We start from the raw sequence: 20,916 nt of genomic DNA on the forward strand, positions 1-20,916 counted from the left end.
CTTAAGGTAAATGCAGCTGTTAAGACATTTAGGCATTTTTACTGACAATGAGCTGACTTTTCATTAAAAAGCATGAGTTACAGTAAGGAAATCTTTTTTCATTACTAAAGTAATTATCAAAGATTGAAAATCCATAGAAATCTTATCTTTGTATTGCTCCCTTATTAGACTGATCATTGAGTGTAGTACTGTGAGTGGTACGTATCTTACCAAATATATGGCAGTTTGAAAGACCTTGATTTCTACCAAGATAATCAAAGGGACAGGCTCCTTTAGCCAAAAGCTTAGCTGGCGTAACCAGGGCCCTGTGCCAGTACCATGAACCACTGCCCTACTCCCTCAGCTCTTCAAGAGGAAAAATAGAAAAGCACTTTACTGTACTAAGCTGATCAGCGTATTACAGTCGGATCCACGTGCACCCCCCAGCTCTTCCACTGAAGAGCTGAAAAAGTGTAAATGTAAAGCAATTCCTGATAATAGCCACTGTGCCATCTAACCGCCACCTGCCATGGAAACTAGTATTACTCTACAGTCAGAGTCTAAAGTTAGGGTTCCCAGGTTTGTCACCTGGGGAGAAGATGTAGTGCTCGTCAACAGCAGGACCACACAGGTGGGGAAACCCCACAAACAGGACTAGTACAGCAGCATTGTTTACTAAAGAGCTAGGCCGAACCAATGTTTTCTGAGGCATAAAGGAGAAACAAAAGGAAAGAAAATTAGTAATCCCTTCCCGCCCACAGACCTTTCTATTACCCAGACCTCCCAACTATTGTTTATATAAAAATATGTTTGATTGCACATGATAAAGACAGCAACAAACATTAATATTCAAGAGCTGCTGTGGGATTAAAGTACCATATAAGTTACCTTATAACTGTACTGATAAAGAAAGATGTGGAAGACAGTGGTTTATTTTAATACCCCTAAGTGCTTTAGAGGTTTCCTTCAACTGTGAAGGTTAGAGGTAGACATTAACAGTTTTATGTAATGGCCACCTACTTTAAAGATTTCTTTAAATACAGGAGTTTAGGCCAGATAATATAAAAGCCTAACAGCCAGGGTGTTATTTAAGAAAAGTAATTTTACCCCATCTTATCGAATAGGGATTTATGTTTAAGGCTGTCAACTTGTAAATCATTCCATCATGGGGTTTGGTATCAAATGTCTTGCTCAGATCAAGGTGGGCAGCATGGATGGTATAACTACTGACAGACACTTGACTGACCTTCTCGATGAAGCTGACAAAATTCAGCAGGTCGAACCTGGCTTTTACAAAGCATAATTACAGCAAGTCTAGCTTAATCAAATGTTTGATGTCTTGAGTTATGAGGTTGCTGATAATGTACTCAAGTGGCTTTATAGATAAGACTTGTAAGGCTGGTGGGTCTATAGTTAGCTGGTCTGTGGTGGGTCCATTCTTGTGAAGGGGCATTATTATAGCAGTGTACCAGGATTACGAGAAATAGCTTGTGGCAAGGCTTAGGTTAAACAGTTTGAGGAGGAGATCAAAGCATAGATGGTTAACACTGTTTTTTTTTTTAGGTAACCCAATGTGTTGGCCACTCATGGATAAAGTGTTCTTTGTCTTTGAGAGTACTTTAAGAATGTGTTCTTTAGTGAACACAGGGAAGGGAAGTGACTCCAAGAAGGTTTGAGAAAGGACTGTAGTTTCCGGAGACAAATTTACTGCACTAGCTTTTGAGTTTGAATGGGAGACTCCATTACAGAGAAGCTTGGAGCAGAACTGAGAGTTATTTCTTACTTTTCTGATGTAAATGGAACAGGACCTTTGAATGTGTGCAAGGTAGCTCCTATAAGGTTGTATTTTTTATTGGTGGAGGCAGTGAAGTCAAACAGATTCTTGTTTATTTTCTGGAGCTCATTCATTAGTGGACCAAACTAAAGTGCTCAGTAAGTATTATCAAGCAGCCCTGCATTCCAACTGACTCAGTCTCCTTTGTAAAGCCTGAGATTATGTAGCAATAAACAGAATGGCCAGATTGGCTTTTTAAGATAGGAATTGATTTCTTTCATTGTTTTCCCATTACATTTTTTGTCCAGTGATTGCATTCGAACAGAGTACCTTTAAAGATACTCTGGTTCTCTTTGAAAAAATAATCCCCACCACAGGTCTTAGTTTAAAGAGATAGGTACTAGAAGAGGGGCTGAACCAATGTAAAAGGCTAATGTCATAGGTGGATGCCTGAGCAGAAATATCTCCCATTTTATTATAAGTATTTATAAGTACACATTAAGTCCCCAGAGGCTATTCTCCTCGCATTCCAACTTCAGACTGTTACCTCTGTCTCTCTCTATCCCTTTACTTAGATGTGGTGATATTTTTCTGTTTTAGGTCATCTTGTACATTTGGTACAGAATAGTCATTAGTATGCTATGAATATTCTACTAGCTACCCAAGACCTAAACCCTGACCCTTTTTAAAATCTACCGAAGCATGTCTTAGCATTTACAGTTTAACACTTTAATCATCCTGAGGTTTACCTTAGGTCCCAGGTCCCTTTGCACCTCTGTTATCCAGTGTTTGTTTTAATATCCTTGCTAACAAGCAATAGGTTTGGTATTAATCCATTCTGAGTTGGTTCACTGATTAGATTTCTGTAGAAACTCACATTTAGACAGTCCACGTTGGTCTTGTTTTTATTTGAAGCCATAGCTCATATAAATTTACATTTAGAGTTTAGTAGCAGCAGTAACTCACCTTGTTCATTGTTTTTACAATTTTTCCATTTGTTTTATATTTTAAAGTTGCTTCTATAAAAGAAAGCTATACAGAAATATTGTAATGTTTAACCACCAGTAGTTACTTCAGTCTGTGGCATTTTTCTCCACTGTTTGTAAAAAGTAGTAGGAGATGGTTATTGCTGGAGCCTGTTAATCTGTTATCTTTCCACCTTGTTAAACTTCAGTATTTGAGATATAATGTTTCTTGTGAAATTCTTAAGAGAGCAGATAGAACAGATCACATACCTTATGCAGAATTCAGTCTGTGTGTGTGTGTGTGTGTGTGTGTGTGTGTGTGTGTGTGTGTGTGTGTGTGTGTGTGTGTGTGTGTGTGCGCGCATGCTGGTATGTGTACTTTGCTAATGGCTTGATACTATACTGTTAAAAGTTTTTCAGATGTGTACATTCCCATGTTCTTAAATTTTTCATGTCAGTTGTTAGAAAAGTCTGAAAATAGATTTAGCTTTCTAACCCTAGTTTACCTTTTCAGAATTGTATTTTCATACAGTCAGAATGGATTTTGAGACAGATGCTGCACTGTCAAAGTCATCTCTTAACTGTGCTCAAGTTACCCAGCTGATTGAACAGATTTATGGCCTGCACGTTCTTGAAGTCAGAGCTCTTGCTAGTTACTGTGATCAAAACTTCTGTGTTCGAGTGCAAAAGAATGAAATAGCTCAGGCTGAAACCATGGAGTATGTGCTGAAGGTAATGAACTCTGCAGGCAGTCAGAAAAATGCTGACCTATTTGAAGTCCAGACACAAGCTATGAAGTTCCTGAATCTTAGAGGATTTTCTTCACCCATGCCATTTCCAGCTAAAAATGGTAGACTGTTGCCATTGGAATCAATTGGTAAGCAAGGCTCATATTGTTTCTTTTCAAGAAAAGCAAATGGTCGCTGGTTAGGTTATGGTGTAATTTTAATCCCTGTTCCTGAATCAGCATTTGCTGACTATGCTCTATTTGTGAATTAATTGATTAAATTATTTGACTTATTTCACTGGGACTGGAAAAAACATGACCTACTAATTAACTATACTGAAATGATTGCTGTACAGATAGAAATATAGATAAAATGATGCAGCAATGCAAAAGAGCTGCTGCAGAGGAAGAGTAAAGCAGTAATCACAGTTAATGTTTTTTCACTCTGTACATACAGACATACATGTTACAGTAGTGGAGAAGAATTCAGAAGCTGTATAGGAAAGAGTAGTGGGAGGGTAAACATTCCAGTTTTGATTCTAGATATTCCCCGGGATTCATGAAGCTTGCGCCAGGCGCAGGCATAGCGTAGGCGGTATAACGCCAAATATGGCCGTCGAGTGTTTCAGGTACGATCCAATTCCACGTGCACTACCGGCGTATGCCAGAACTGCGCAGCCCCCAGCTTAGGTACGCTAATCACCCCATGTGCAGTGTCGCACCATGCAAATGAAGGCATATAGTGATTCATGAAGTGGTGCAGGCGTAGCGTAAGCCCATGGAAATGTAAACCAAAAAACACGGTTTACATTTTCCCAAACAGAACATCGGAGCTATGGAAGAGGGCCAGACCCAGGTATCACAACGTTAACATATGCCAGTGGCGAAATACACAGCCAATGGCATAAGAAAAGATGCACAACACGTAAATAACAACATTTAATGTCATGTCCACAGTAACGCACAGCACAACCGTAGGGCATGTGTGCGGAAGCTGTAACATAAAGAAATAATATAAAAATGTCATAAAATCGTAACATAATAGAAATCAGGTTTACAGCATAATACACAATGGTAGGCATGGAACACCACAACCAAGGTGCAAGGGTTGCTAAGGGCCTGCGATAGTGTTCGGCGCGGTAACTATGAATTAGTAGTCAATGCCATGCAAATGAGGCAGATAATACTGAATCGCAAATGTCCCACCGGATAAAGGTTGTACCATACGGTGCAGTGGTATAACACCGAGGAGTGGCTCAGAGGAGATACATGACATCAGCATAGGAGTGTGCCACCGTAGCAGTAAGCACATTGGGGCAATGCAAATCTGGCCTGTCCGTTGCTAAGCAAAGCTGCAGGACAGGGGTGGGGAGGAAGGTATAGAATCGTTTAGCTGAGAGCACACATGGTGCCCAAAAGCGCATGTGTACGGGGATGAAAACGTGCCCGAAACCCAGTAATCAGACGCACGCACCACAAACAATAGCACAAACAGGAAGGTCAGGGGAAGAAAAGAAGGAAATGCGGAAGTAGGGTAATTGGAGTACTAATGAGCAATCAACACCAATCAACCCACGATGGCCAATTGACGGCAGCTGACAAGTCTGCTTGCAGAAACCTGCAAAACAAGATAGAGGGGAGGCATTCGAATGCAAAGAAAGGAGGGGAGGTATTGGATTGCAAAGATAAGAGACCTGACACAGCAGAGCAAAGCAAACCGACAGCAGACTGGCAGTAGCACACATAACGCAAGATACGCCAGGTCCAGGAAAGTACAAATGAAAGTAGGCTGCAGGATGCACACCAGAAAATAGTAGGTGTAACGTGCAGAAATGTAAAGGGAAGGTCAAGAGGTAATCCACGGCAGGCAAATGTAATTCAACACCAAAGGCACCACAATAGTAGTTCCGGCAGTAAAACACATAAGATACCCTGTAGCTACGATCGTACATACACACCCTATGACATCATCGGTGTTCACAGCACAATAGTATAAAGTGTGAAAGCACCCAACACACACCTGTGTATTCCCAAACACCGCACCATAGGTGTAAACACACGGGGAACTTTTAAAATGTACATGTTGGGAGCTGCCATAGCTGTGATTCATCAGCATGTGTTAGAGACTGACGGTGTTGTGGAGGATGATGCCGACAACCACCGCAGGCCTTGGAGGAGAAGGAGAGTGTTCAGACCAAGGGTAACCTACCAGGGGCTACATGACTTGGAGATAGTAGAGCATTACAGGGTGGACAGGGACATCTTACAGCAAATAGTGGAGCTGTGCCGGCCACGCCTGAGAACCAGAAACAACAGAGGGGAACCCATCCCAGTGGACATGAAGGTATGTGTAAGCCTGCGAATACTGGCCACAGGTACCTTTCAAAGGCCAACTGGAGATATAATGGGTATCTCACAGGCATCAGCATCCAGGGTACTACACCAGTTCCTGGATGCCATGTTACCACATGCCATTGAGCAGATATACTTCCCTGAACTCAGGAGGAGTTGGTCAGCAATATGCGCCACTTCCACCGTGTGGCACACTACCCGGAGGTACTGGGTGCGATAGACTGCACTTTATACAAATCAAGTCACCACCCAGTGAGCATGGTAGGCGCTACATAAACCGCAAGGGATTCCACTCCATCAACTGCCAGGTCGTGTGCAATGCCCAGGGCATTATCATGGATGTGTGTGCTGGCAGCCCTGGAAGCTACCATGACTCCCATATCTGGCATGCCTCACAGCTGTATCAGGTATTTGTCAGGGGGGACATCCCACATGGCCATCTTGTGGGGGATGCTGGCTATGCACTGGAGCCGTGGATGATGACTCCCATCAGAAATGCACACACACCCATGCAAGAATGCCATAATGAGGCACACGCACAAACCAGAATCATCATAGAGCATGTGTTCGGGATGCTGAAATCACTGTTCCGGTGCTTGGATACATCTGGTGGAGCCTTGCAGTACTCTCCAGGCACGTGTGCCCACATCGTCATAGTATGTGCCATGATACATAATATGATCCTGTGGAAGCAGCTGCAGCAGGGACAAAATGGTGAAGGCCCTCATAGCCCACCGCAATTGCCAAGGCCATTACAGGCACAGAGGGATTCAGACCATGAACACACTGTGCCAGCCCCAGTAGGCAGACGGAGGCGTGCCCAATATGCCTACGCCTTGGCAAAGAGGGAACATATAGCACATACTCTGACAGTGTAGGCCCCTACGGACTGACACCTCTCCACCTGCACACACAGTAAAATGGATGGCACACAAACATGACCACCTGTAAATTGTAATGTATAGGTGGCCCAATGTGTGGCTCCTACATAGGCAGCCCTCAAACATTGTAAACACAACAGCTAGTGGAACACGGAATGCCAACACCTGAACAGTACATGAGCCTTACAGCATATGGTGGTGCTGTGTGCCTGTCACGTTCCCCGCCATATATATATATATATAGATATATATATATATATATATATATATATATATATATATATATATATATATATATAGATATATAGATATATATATATATATATATATATATATATATATATGTACACATATGCATATATATAATACAGATAGAAAGGGCAATAGAGTGATATATGGTGACATAGATGGATTCAGCGATATCTGCAAATATAATAGATAGTACAATGACATTCATAACACCTTGGAGGTACAAATAAATAGGATACCGCCAACCATGGAATGTGTAACATACCGACATGCGTAACCATGAGGCTGAAAGACCGATAGAACACAGTACCGGAACAGTACAGCCGCGAGTAATAGTATGATGATATGAAGGGACATTTAGTCACTGCTGCCGGTGTTGCAGTCCACGTAGGTACTGTTTTCAACTGTGTCTGTGAGTGCCGTAGTCTGTGTAAGTGTGCGTTGAGGGTGCCGTGTGCGTCTCTGTGTGACTGTAATGTGTGTGTGTGTCCGCAACATGTGTTTGTTAGTGCCAAGTCAGAGGCAGATCAGTACGGTAGGTGTGGGTATAGCTAGCCGTAGGCATACGGTTACTACCTGTCCCACAGTAGGAGGGACAGCCCCACCCTGGGCAGGTGTGTCCTGACATAAAACAGTACAAAGGGCAAATGTCCGAGATGGTAGGACATAAATATGTCCCATATATAATGTAACAGTCGTATTTAATAGTTATGCCTGTATGTAAGAAACGTAAATGTTACATGCAATATGATAAGTAGCCAAAGTCACACAACAATAGGTATGTATTGAGGATAAAAGTATGTGCTAACCTGTGTACTGACCATGGCTACGTGTTGGCCTGTAAACACCGCTGTGTGTCCATAAGTGTCCAACAATGACCATATGAAAAGGTGGCAACCCATGGCAAACAGGCTCTTTTACCAACACAACCACAATGACTGCAAATATCTGGGACAGAAATACAAGGGATAGCTGTCACTTACACATATCCCTTGATATATCGCTGCAATTACGGAGGTATACAAGTAGCAAGCTCACCTGCAGACGATATAGAAACCAATTAACAACGGCCCAACGTACAATCCCGTAACATAAGTCTACTAACTGTCAGCTCTCTAATTAGGGATGGAGCCCACACACATATATACGGATTATGTAGAAATGCAAGCCCCACAAACCTGTATATGCTACGTACACCCACCGACATCCCCCACACTAGAAACTAAAGCAATACAGATTGTAATAGCAGCACAAACATCCAGTCAGTCAATAACATCTGCAGAACCCTCAACATACCGTGTGAGAGACACAATTAAAGGCGTCATGCAAAATTGCAGGCGTTGTATAATGGAACAAACAGCCATGTTACAGGTTTTGTTTGCAATACTCCGTTATCAGACGTTGGGATGACAAGTACACCCACATGTTGAACCAAATACTCTACCTGTCACACACAATCCACGGGGGACATGAATCCAAAGTATACTTGTCTCCATGCATAGCAGTTGCAATTACACATAACAAAACACAATACAGACCGTCTCCTCGAAGGTAGGGCAAATAGGCAACGCTCAAGTGGAGAATTCAATTATACCCCACTGTTGCCGCGTAATTGGCGAATGGAGTAGCTGCACAGCTGATATGCAAGTAATTAGTCACTCAGGAACACCAATTGGCGGGATGAATCCACATGTTACAGGTATCGACGTATATAAGGATGACTTGCCAGACATTCAAACCGTATGCTCATACCAAATACCAGTTGAAACACTGTGAGAGAGATAGAAACGAAGCGTGAACGATAACAAGGTATGTAGAACACCCGATATGTAAGGTTATGTATAGCATGATCTGTATTAATTAGTTTTACTGTATGTATATCCTGGTTTGCATTAATTAAATGTGTCCGCAATGCATAAAGTGGGGAAAGGTATTTATGTAGTGATGTCTTGCTGAGCATACTAACGCTTGTAAAAACTGTGCGTCCAGCAGTGGGACACAAGGTACACAACACAGACACCACAAGGGATGCTACATGAGGGCGTTAAACAGAACAATTCCATACAACCCGCCGTCAGTGGTAGGGTATGTCCAACAAGGACGTGCCATAGCAGGGGATAGTATATGTTGATATACTATCACAGCACGCATGTGTATGGGCATATAACGTTAATGACATATCTAAGGCGGTCCCACTGTGCAAGTATGCTTTGCATTATGGGATACTATGTGAAATATGTGTAATGTATAGTATTATAGGTAGATATGACAGATATTCTACACAACATAACAGGCATAGCATGCATACCACAGGTATCGTCTATTGGCATGTACAATAACAGGATACATATGGCTTGTAGGCATGGGACATTGTAATAGCATGATAGCTAATCTAAATGGAAGGGCTACCAAGTAACCATGCACAAAGGACATGTAATAGCTTCACAGGTGCATAGTGGGGTACTATGCAGTCTGGCAAGTCCATGTGTAAGCACAACTACAGTATTCACACTAGTGGCACCTCTCTAGGATAGTGTCCTGTGAACAGCAGAGCCATGAGTCACCTGCACCTCTGCACAGTACAGCCACTGCAGTGATCCCAGGAATACATGTATCTCCCAACCACCAAGGGAGGTATCACATGAACAGTGCTACTGAGTGTCCCTGCGTGATGTACATAGGACTTATGTTCCAAAGCATGGTGAGTGTCCGGTTTGGGAATGTAACCCACAAGCACATCCCACTCATTGTGCCGTGTGTGCACATATCCATGAGCATGTTGCTCACAGTGGCCTCTGCTTATGTCGCGTATGAGGAGTATATCTATTAATAATGTTGTGGACATGGGCCCTGTCTGATCAGCAGAGGTCACCCCTGAGTATGTAGTATGCAAATGTGTACAGATGTGGTGTCCGTAGTGCAGCCGCATACTTAAACTGTCGGAGCTCAGTAAACGTCATGGCGTGTTAATGTTGTGGTATGTAAAGCTGTAGCTGTTGTGTAAGGTACACCCTAAATGGGGTGGTGTACCCTTGAATGTGTGTAGATGTCTTGAGTTCAGAGGTACAATGGGTACCTATATACCAGCTACACACCCAGTACAGATAGGTGTGGCCACGTAGAAGGATATCCACGCCACAGTGTCAATACATTAACCACAGGAGTGGGTGCGACATATGTGTGTAGTGCAAACATGTACAATGTGATATGTATGTAGGGGACTACCATCCATGTGATAGTCAGTGGGTGAATGGTGTAATGCAAAGGTGATGTTCATGCACCTTGTGTCATGCAGCTTGATGCCATGATAGTCATATCATGTATCTGTCACAGCGACACCCGTATGGATGGAGTCAGTATCAGCTGGTGGAGCAATCATGGCACTTTGTATGCAGGGGTTTGAAAGCTAGGCAGGGAAAGTCCCCTGTGCTAGCCTGTACCGCAGGGAAGCATATACTGAACATGAGGGGCCCTATGACTGAGGAATGTGGTATGCCAAATGTACCTGACATGTAGTAGGTACTATGGTATGCTGGCCTCACTGTGTGTGTCCTGTCCATGAGCCACATTGCATAACATCCTGAGACATAGGGTATGATGTGCAGGTGGATGTGTATGTTGTCAATACCAGAATGGAGAATGGTGCTGAAAGGCAATGAGAGGACAATGTAGGATGTGTGGACTCCCGTACCATCAGCAACTGCCCTGGTAACTGTATGTAAGGAGTCCACCATGTGTAGGGGCCATGCTCTGGCCCTAACAAGCCCAACCCGGGTGGCAGCAAAGGACGGGAGACCAACAATGTCTCTGTGAATGACGTCCTTGATGATGTGCCCCATAGCCATGCAGAACAGTCCAGTCAGGTGTGTAGGACTATAGTCCCACTCGTGCATTGTGGTGCCACCTGTGTGTAGTGTGATAAATGCTGCTGTGTGCCATTCAGGGGCTACAATGTCTGAAACAAGGCTATTACTGAATATGGTTGCCTAGTGGGGAGACATGTCATTCAGAGGTTGGTGGACATCACAGCCTGGGACGTTGGAAGGTGACATGGGGCCAGTGTCCCAGGACATATAGAGTGCAGGTCAGTACTGTGTAGGTGTGACCACAGGGACACCACAATGTTCCTGTATGAATTGTGGCCCTGTAGTGAGTGAGAGGGTGTAATGTTAGCATTGAATCCATCCTCCAGCATGTTGCCAACATCACCTGGGTCTGTAATGTTCCTGAGTGACTGTTGTATGTGACAGCAGATGTGGGTGTTGCCATCGACTACTGACATACCACCATAATGCCTGGTGGTACACCTCGGAATGTGTCACAGTCATGTTTACGTAGCTAGTCTTGGAGTATGTGATGAGGGACCCTGTGGCCCTACCACGGCTGACCAGTGAGCCACCCCACCTATGGGAATGTACACCACTGTGCAACAGCCTACACCTGTTGTTGTACATCATATGTCCATTGAACATGACCACCAGAGTGGCGTCTGTTATCTGGTGTGTGCCATCATGGCTCTGTGTGGAATAGCATGATCCATGCAGTTGTGTACATGCTAATGAAGTGCACTGGGGTATGTGTCAGCATTTGTATGGGCATTGTCCATCTGCACGGGTGTCATGACGTTAACAACCGCTGTCAGCAGACGACTGTAGTAGGTGTTGTAGTACTCATGTACTGTGTATGCTGTGATGGATGTGGTGCCGGGATGTGGCTAACAAGGTTGATTAGCATATGTTCGGAATCCACCAATGAGGGGATAACCCCAGGTGTGTGACACCAGTTACGTGGTGGTAGTGTTCATGTCAAGGTTAATGTAGGTCTTGGAGGTGGTGTGTATGGGTTGATCCAGCAGAGCGGAGGTTATGACTCATGGATGTGTCGGTACATGAGTGGCTATCCCAGTTAAGTGTGGGGTAGTGTCAGTCACACATCAGTAGTAGCTGTCTGAGGCCCACTGTCCAATATACCAACAAATAAGGTATGTTAACCGTGGGGTATTATGTTGACTCTGTAGCTTGTTACAATGTGTATAGCGGTCCCAGACACAGTTAGTTGCACATGGAGCACATCTGATGCATTGTGCTAAGTAACTAGCCAGGATGTGTGCACAACATAGTGGGATATGGGAACTCCTCAGCTGTGGGTGTGCCGGTCCAGGTATGTGCCTGAAAGGTATGGTCCGTCTATAACCTGTCATTGCAGGTGTGCTCTGCAGAGCCTAGAGGCAGGTCCCAGTCACTGCAGAGATGTTTGAGTGGTGCATTATAAGGTGTGCCTTGTCTGCGTGTGTCACAGAGGAAGATGCAAGCATTGTGTCACATGACCCCATGTCGTGCTTGCCAGTTCCCGTTCTGCCGGTGACAGTTATTGGAAATTGTGCAAGACAGGCAGTATAGAAGCAGCAAGAGCCTTACATGTGAGCTGTACTCCCAGGGCTGACAGGTGCAAGTCATCTGTGCCACAGCATTGTGTTTGACCAGGTCAGTCAAAGCGGACAGATACCAGATGCCTGTGGAATGACAATAGGAGCATAGGCAACTGTTGAAGTGACACAGTCGGTCATTGTACAGTGGTATCGTGTCCGGATGAATGCAAAATGCTCCCCAGGGCTTGGCCCACACCCTCAGGGCTATAAGACTGGTGAGCTATTGCATGTCCCTGCACACGTAGTCTGTGAAGTGGAATCACAGGGCAGTCACACTAACATGGAGAATGACAGTCACATCATACCTGGTGAGGTGTGGCATGGGTGCATAGGTTTTGTTGCAGAAGCAGTTACCCGACAGCAAGATGTAAGCGACTATCGCCTTGTGTAGCCTGCTGTGTGGAACTGCAGTGTGACTCCCAACAGAGTCACCTATGACTGGTGTGTTGTGAATGTTATAACTCCCTATTGGCTGTATGTGATGGGCACACATGAGTCTGTGGGCTATAAGCTGGTGATGTTGTCTTCCATGATGGGGCTACCTCTGGTGCCTACACTGAGTATGGAGACGTACTGCACAAGTTGTCCTCGTAGGTGTGGCCAGTGGTGTAGATCATGTGAGACTATGTGATGGGTGGGGTGTGTTGCGAATGTTACACATCCCCAAATGACTGTCAGGTGCAGTCAGGGTTGGTGACAGCATTACCCCCAGCCATAGCTGTCAACCTCCTGTCCCCAAAATGAGGAACATTAGCCCTCATACTGTGTGACAAATGGGCAAAACGTTGAACACGTACAACTGGCTTACTAACAGCTTCAACTAGGAAGGGCATATGATGGCTAAAATAGGCTGGTTTTACGTATAAAAAAGATATTCTAATGAATTAATATGATTCCCATCTATTTAGCCATGGCTAGCAGGTAAACAATTTCCAACAATGAATGTGTGACAGACCCTTTCAATGTGGAACCTTGAGGAACATGCACCTTTTAGAACCCCAAATGAGGTACGTTCCTCGTAATGAGGTACACTTGAGAGCTATGCCCCCAGCATGGCTGCAGAAGTGCATCCCCCACAGGCTGTAGTGTCGCATGTTGGGAGGTGAGCATTGAATGTGTACATGAGACAATTGCTCTATTGCCACATGTACGACATATCCCTCATATAGACAGACAGTAGCACTGGTACGTGACAGTTGGACATGCCTGTATATACAACCATGTCCCACAGGATATGTGCGTTACGTGTGTACAACAGCTGTTGTACCATAAGCAGGCTGGGAAGTGTAGGACAGCCAGTGTACCTGCGGGAAATGGTGTGGAATGGGTGCTATAGTAATCAGTAGCGCATGACATGCTCACAAGTTCTGAACATGTGCCTAGCATGACCATACAATACAGATAGGGTGTTGGATAATATCAACCCACAAGTGGTGATGACAGTCATTTTGGGTGGCACTGCACTATAACCCTGCAGAGTATGATGTGCATGTCCATGAACCTTTATCACTGTAGATGTTAGCAGTACAGATGTACAAGACAGCATGGATATTTGATTACAAATACCTTTGCATGTCACAGGAGTGTTCCACCAGTGGCCTGTTGACAGACTCACAACTACAAAAGGTGCAAGAGTGACATGTGCACATCATACCAGTGCCAGCTACAGTAGAACAGGGTTAATGTGTTGTACCCCACCCTCATTGTAGCCCATACCACACAGACAAATGTTAGGCATCTGTGTATGTAAGGCTGTGCATGGCCATGACCTATCAGTATAGCTGTGTCAGTGTTGTGAACAACATACAGAATGGGCTGTGTGGGTGAGGTGTGTGACATATGTGCACAGTCTGATGGATGATACCAGCATTGTCACCGCTAGGTGAACATCCCTGTACCCATAAACTACTACCTAGGCTGTGGTCAACATTATGGACACTGTGTAAGGGATGGTGCTGTGCAGTGCACCCCCTGACTTGGTGACATCTACAGGCCCCTTAAGTAGTCATATAAGGAACCCATGTCATGTCAGGGTGCCATCCATGAGCACTGAGATCACTGGACAGGCATATACAGCACTGTGGTGACCAATATTGGATCACATACCACCTTTAAGGGGTAATGGCTATGCATGGATGTGCGATACCAGCCTTCACAATCCTCACCTCCACTATGCAGCATGCTGTCTACCTTGCAGAAAGACATTTGCTACACCATGATGATGGACATGCTACATGTCCATACCCTGATCTATAAGACATATGTCATGGACAGCCACCGTCCTAATACTAGGATCGCCACAGGCTGGACAGATCCCTGTGCCATATATGTGACATACTCCCGCCATACCATGCAACCCTGTCCATCAAAGCTGCACATGTCATCCCAGTCATACATGGTGTGATGGCCACATGGTAGATGTACTATCAACTGGCCACATGGTAGATGTACTATCAACTGACTGGATCAGTAATGTGGCACTGATGCACCTTGCGGTGGCATAATGGCTGTCTGTTACAGCTTGGAAACCGTGCCCGCACATGCTATGGTTGATAACCATCCCTGCGAATGTCGTCTGACTAGCCATTGTCCCATGTCTATCACATGTGCAATACAGGCGATCCGTGGCAGGATGTTGAACAGTTGTACAGTGCTGTGTAGATGTATATGGCAAAACACATGCATGTACAGGTGTCCATGCGTATGTGTGCATTGTCACTGCTCAAGTCCATTACGGCTGTGTCTGTGTTGATATGTGACATATACACAGCATCCAGGTCAACAACATTACCGTGGACACATCCAGGCATGTGCAGATAGGTAAGAACACAAGTGCAGGCAAATAGACATGCCCACAGCAAGACAGCATTTACATGGAGTATGAACGCTGTAATGAGGTGACACACATATATGGTGATGATATCCAATGCATAATGGGTGTGACATGTGTGTGACACAAACACGTCAGTCGTGTCAGTGTCATGATGCTTTGCAAAGATAACTGTGCAGATGTAGTAGATGTCATAGAAATGTATGTGCAGCAGTATCTCTGTACATCTCTGAAACTGTGACCTGTCACCATCATTATGTCTTACAGATAATGTCCCGTACATGCCTCCCAGCATACAGCCGCTAGGAGGATGATGTCCTCATCCCACAGCTCCATGACAACTATGACTTGTTGTTCAGCCATGTGCCACAGCATGCCCAGCAGCGGGATGACCTGTGGCAGGATCTACGCAGGAGGGTGAACGATGTGGGTGGCCATAACCGCACCTACCAGCAGGTGCGCAGACACTGCACAGACTTGATACGACATGCAAAACAGCGTGCCACTGCAATCGCCAGGGAACAAGGTGGAACAGGTGGTGGGCCACCAACCCAGCCCCCACTCACACACACTGAGTAGCTACTGGCCAGTCTGGGGACACCCAGGGAACAGCATCCAGAAACACTAGGTGCCATTGTGGAGGTAGGTGTCTCCCAACCAATGAGCCTGGAGTTGCCTGGTAAGTCAGTACTGCACATATGGCTATTATATCCCATGTAGTTGCATGTGTCACTGTACATTATGTAAACTAACAACATATGCAAGGTATGTGGACACACATGCTGCATACTACAGTATGCTACGCTGTGTATGCACACATGTGCATACTATATGCTATTACATAGGTGAATGTGTTCACATGCACAGTGCAACCTGTGGGTGTCATACAGTCATGGATAATGTTCATACTGGTGTGTCACCCCTATACAGGTACCTCTGGCGTGCCGCACAGACATGAGTCCGTTGCAGGTGAGACTGTCATCAGTATCAGGCATGTTACAGGGTAGATCTATTTGCCATGTGGCCAGTTAACACTTGCACACCTGATGTTTGTTCCAGTCACGATATGTTGGTCGCATCACCCATCATTCACACAGGCCACCCATGTGCAATATATACAAACAAAATGATACACCAACTTGAAACCACAGTACTTGTTATTGCGACATGTGTGGTCAGCTGTGCATACAACGGTGGAGGTGTTCTACAATGGAGGCATATGTAGTATGCATTGGAACAACGTGTGTGGTACGCACACAGTACCACACAGTGAGCTGTGATATGGGCAGCCCACAGGTGTCACCATTGTGTCATATGCCCCTGCATTGGGTGCACACATTGTGATGTGCCACCTGACATGTCCCAGATATGTAGTGTTCTGTCTGCAATATTGTCACACTATCGCATGACCTATACCCCACATACCAAACATACAACCCGTTGTCTGCATAGCCCTGTGGATTGTGACATATCTGACATCTATGGGTGTATGTCATATGGGACAACGCAGACGTGAGATAGATGGCCATCACTCACAATTGGCCAACACATGTGCACACATGGCCATGGGGGATGGCCAGAGACATGTAGCCACACAGTACATGGGATGTGTATACACCCTGTTGCACATTGTCTACACATGGTCCAATTATAGCCTTAGTTGGCCAATTATACAGTTGATGTGGCACACTGGACAACCTAAAAGCCTGTGCACAGCTACTGGAGGTGTCACTAAAGTCTACCATATACAATCTGGTAAACATCACGACTGTGTTGCAGTTATGGCTATGCAATGTGTACATATGCATTCTACAGCAACATAGATGCCTCATGATGCCATGCAATGGCACAGTGTCTGTACTTCACACTGTATAGCAATGTAGACAGCTCACACTACCCTCCCATGCTCATGCACATTTGCTAAACATGCATTCTATCTGTAGGGCATACACACAACACTGCAATGTGAAGCCTATTATGATGCTGTACATGTGTCAGGACACCATTGTGTCAGACATGTATGCATGTTAATGCACATGTCAGCAGATGACATGTCAAGGTCACGTCAGCCATGTGTACTGTTATCCTGTTCTGGGCCACATGGTGTATCACGGGGATGCATGCATACTACCATGATTGTGTGAACTGCATGGCTACTGATATGACACCTGCTTGCTGTAGTGTGCACCCCAGGGAGGTATGCTTACTAACACTATTAATGTCTGAGCTGCATGCCGTCTGCTGTATCGCAGGCATGCTGCATGCCATCTGACAAATCACATGCATGGTGTGTTTGTGTGTGTGTGTGTCTGTGTTTGTGTGTGTGTGTGTCTGTGTTTGTGTGTGTGTGTGTCTGTATTTGTGTGTGTGTGTGTGTCTGTGTTTGTGTGTCTGTGTGTCTGTGTGTGTGTCTGTGTGTGTGTCTGTGTGTGTGTGTCTGTGTGTGTGTGTGTCTGTGTGTGTGTGTGTGTGTGTGTGTGTGTGTGTCTGTGTCTATTGTACTTTATAGTATTTCTTTGCATTCACAGGTGATGTAGGTGCGTTACCCTCCTGCTGTCCATCTGATGTTAGTGTCCCCACAGATACTAGCGGTGATGAACATATGCATGAGGTACAGGCAGGGTTGTCAGGGGCTGAATCTGTGCCAATGGTTACCATCCCAGCTATGTCCCCCTCTTCCCCGCACACAGTTCTGCTGCCAACACATACCACATCACCAGTGGCCATAGAGGAAGGACAGTCAGCGTCTGTTAGCATGGAACAGGAACGTGTGGTGGCTACAGAAGGTGTGTCTACACACCATGGTGTCAGTGTAATGACTGCAGATGTACCACACAGGCATGTGGCTGGTGCTGCTCGTAAGAGAACCTCTGGCAGAAATGCACCTGCAGGACAGCGCGCAGCAGCTGGTATCACCAGACACATGTTCCAGACTGTAATGGCGGCACAGGCACGTGCTGAATGGCAGAACAGAGAAGGGCAGAGGCTGCAGAGGGCTGCTATCCATACCTGAAATGACAACATACAGGCATTGGCAAATGCTCAACGGCAGATTGCTGATGTTCTGGATAGGCGACTGGGTGAAATGGTTGGAATCCTTGACCGAGGCATGGCAATCCGCGAGCGGGAGCTGTTTGTGCTGGAACATCTGGTAGGAGTGAGGCGTAGGCCACGTGGATGTAGGCCAGCAACACCACCTAGTGTAGATCGAAGTGAGCGTGCCACCTCACATGCCCGCTCCCATAGTGCCAGTAGCAGTAGCAGTGCAGCTGGTGCTGCGCTGTCAACACCAGGACACAGCAGGCCATGTGGACGTGGCCCTGGACATTCTCAGTGGGGACACGGTTCCAGCGGACATGTGTTGTCGGACAGTAGCCACTCTGTACCTCCACCTGGTAGTGCCAGTACAACCCGAGGCAGGCACAGGTCACGTGACCGTGGACGGACACAGTGAGCTGTACAACCTGCTCTGTACAATCTGGGGCTGTTAGTTATACCCCGTGTAGGCCTCGCAAATGGCAGAACTGTGTACACACATACACGCACACAGCAAACACAACTGTAGGGCTCCACAACATCCACATGCATTCTGAACAAACATGTCCAATCAACTCACCGGCCCTTACACACACACATGTTATCCATTGGTGCAGCCTATGCCCTGGTAAACATATCACCCTGTGCATATGATGAAGCCTGTGCCGCATCCCTGTCATCCACACCATCGGTGCAGGGTTATGCACAAATATTCTGATGCACAGGGTGAACAGAATAATGAGAGGTGTATGTAATCTTACCTGTGTATGCATAGTGAGGGATGTGTATGTTGCAGTGGTTGTGTGTGAATACTGAGCGATGTGTATGTGACATAGGTTGTGTACTGCTGGCATGCACCGGTCATACCATGTAGTGCAGGTACAGCATGCATTGTGATGTGTTCAAGGTATGTGTCTCGGTTACATCTGTAGCACCATGTTGGTTGTGATACCCTGGTTCCCTCCTATGGTGTACTTGCATGTGCCTACAGGTAGCACTGTTTGCAGTCCCCCACGTGTAACTGTGGATTACTCAGGCACGTCTGGCAATATCAGCATGCTACATGTACCCTCAACCTGACTGTTGGAAACACCAACATGACACAGATGTCCGCACATATACTGCACCTGACGCATGTGGTCAGTGCCACAGGCTACACTGGACAGAGATGTGACATACATAGCAGGACACATTACAGGTATGGTGACATGGTGCAGGGGTTGTACACAGCGGTCTGGCCAATGATAATGTGAGGTGTCACTTGGTAGCTGGAGGCCACACTGTGCAGCAGTAGGACCCTGTAACAGTACGGGAACATGGCCACATTCACGGGGTGTACACCACTATAATGCACACCCCATAGTGTGCAGGTGGGGACCCTTGCCTATGTGATCATCACCCTCACAGTACTATGCACCCACACGACGTGTCACAGAGAAGGAACATGCACAGGTAGCCAGTATGACTGGTACCTATGGCATCAACAGGGTAGTGCACTGCATCACCATTACGGATTAGTCACCACGTGGGGTTAGTGATCATTTCTCACCATATATTAGCATACACCCTCACACCAAGCACCAGACATACATACAGACACACACACACTGTGGTGACCACACATGTGTATACGGACAGCCGACGTGTGTGATGCACCACACCGGCCGACTTAATGCTTCCCACACTGACGTATGTACAGATCTCTTCAACGGTGTACAGGGATGTGTAACAACTGGGACATATTCCCCACGATATGTGGAATCTCTGGTCACACATTCGGACACACATGGCAATGCTGGGAATGATACACCTGCCATATGATGACACGTTTGATAGACATGCAGCAGTATTGATTGCATTATGTGTACCAACGCTATATCTGGCAAATGTGCTGCTATATGCACACGGGAGGTTGTAGGTGTTACAGGTGCCATGTGACATATAGTTGGTAACACCTGACCGCTGTGTATGCATCATATCAGCACCGTCACGTAACAGCGACATAGCGTACTGTTTGTACATGGCATGATAGGATGGTGTGTGACACAACTGTGAGCCACCCCCTGCACACATACATCTACACAGGTGGTTCACCACATTATGTACGCACATCCCTCCATACATGCTGTTTGTATGTCACCGTATACAGGTGTCAATGATGGGTCTGCATTGCAACTGCATGTCGTAGTTAGGTGCAACTATGTTACGGACATCGGCCACTGCACATGCATGGTTGCTGCATGCACAGTACAGATGTCACATGTGTCTCCTGTTGCCATGTTTGTATGCATTGCTATTGTTGGACATGTGTGTTGACATACATAACACATGGACTGTGGTATGATATCACGGGTGTCACAGGTGACCAGTACAAGGGTATGTGTCCCGGTCAACATTGCTACCCCCTGTAGTGTGAGCATTCAACAGACATGGACCCACCTTCCATTCGCGTGTGTAGCATTGGTTAGGCCACTGTTATGCACGAGGTACATCAAAGGCTATGTATGTATGTGTTGTGTGTGCAGTCCATGCACACATCCACACAATCACATGTATGACATATCCAGACGTGTTCATTGGTGTACAGCAACAGTCAGGTGTCACAGCTGTGTAAGGGCCGTGGTATGTCTTGAGCCAACCTGTTCATGTATACTGGTATCATTGCAATGCATAACACCTGTTGGATCCCTGTTGG

The 20,916-nt window shown here is 45.7% G+C and overlaps 1 protein-coding gene across 1 annotated transcript in view; it reads left to right on the forward strand.

The window, feature by feature from the left end:
- Positions 1-20,916, forward strand: part of LOC122806879 (hydroxylysine kinase-like) — a 206,580-nt gene that overhangs the window by 46,171 nt on the left and 139,493 nt on the right. Inside the window, exon 2 of the mRNA XM_044077651.1 lies at positions 3,233-3,595. Coding sequence (XP_043933586.1) covers positions 3,233-3,595 — 363 coding nt within the window. The remainder of the gene's footprint in view (positions 1-3,232; positions 3,596-20,916) is intronic.

The sequence above is a fragment of the Protopterus annectens genome, chromosome 7.part0 (genome assembly GCF_019279795.1).
Source record: "Protopterus annectens isolate FY-2018-M chromosome 7.part0, PAN1.0, whole genome shotgun sequence".
In the NCBI taxonomy this organism is placed as follows: domain Eukaryota; kingdom Metazoa; phylum Chordata; order Ceratodontiformes; family Protopteridae; genus Protopterus; species Protopterus annectens.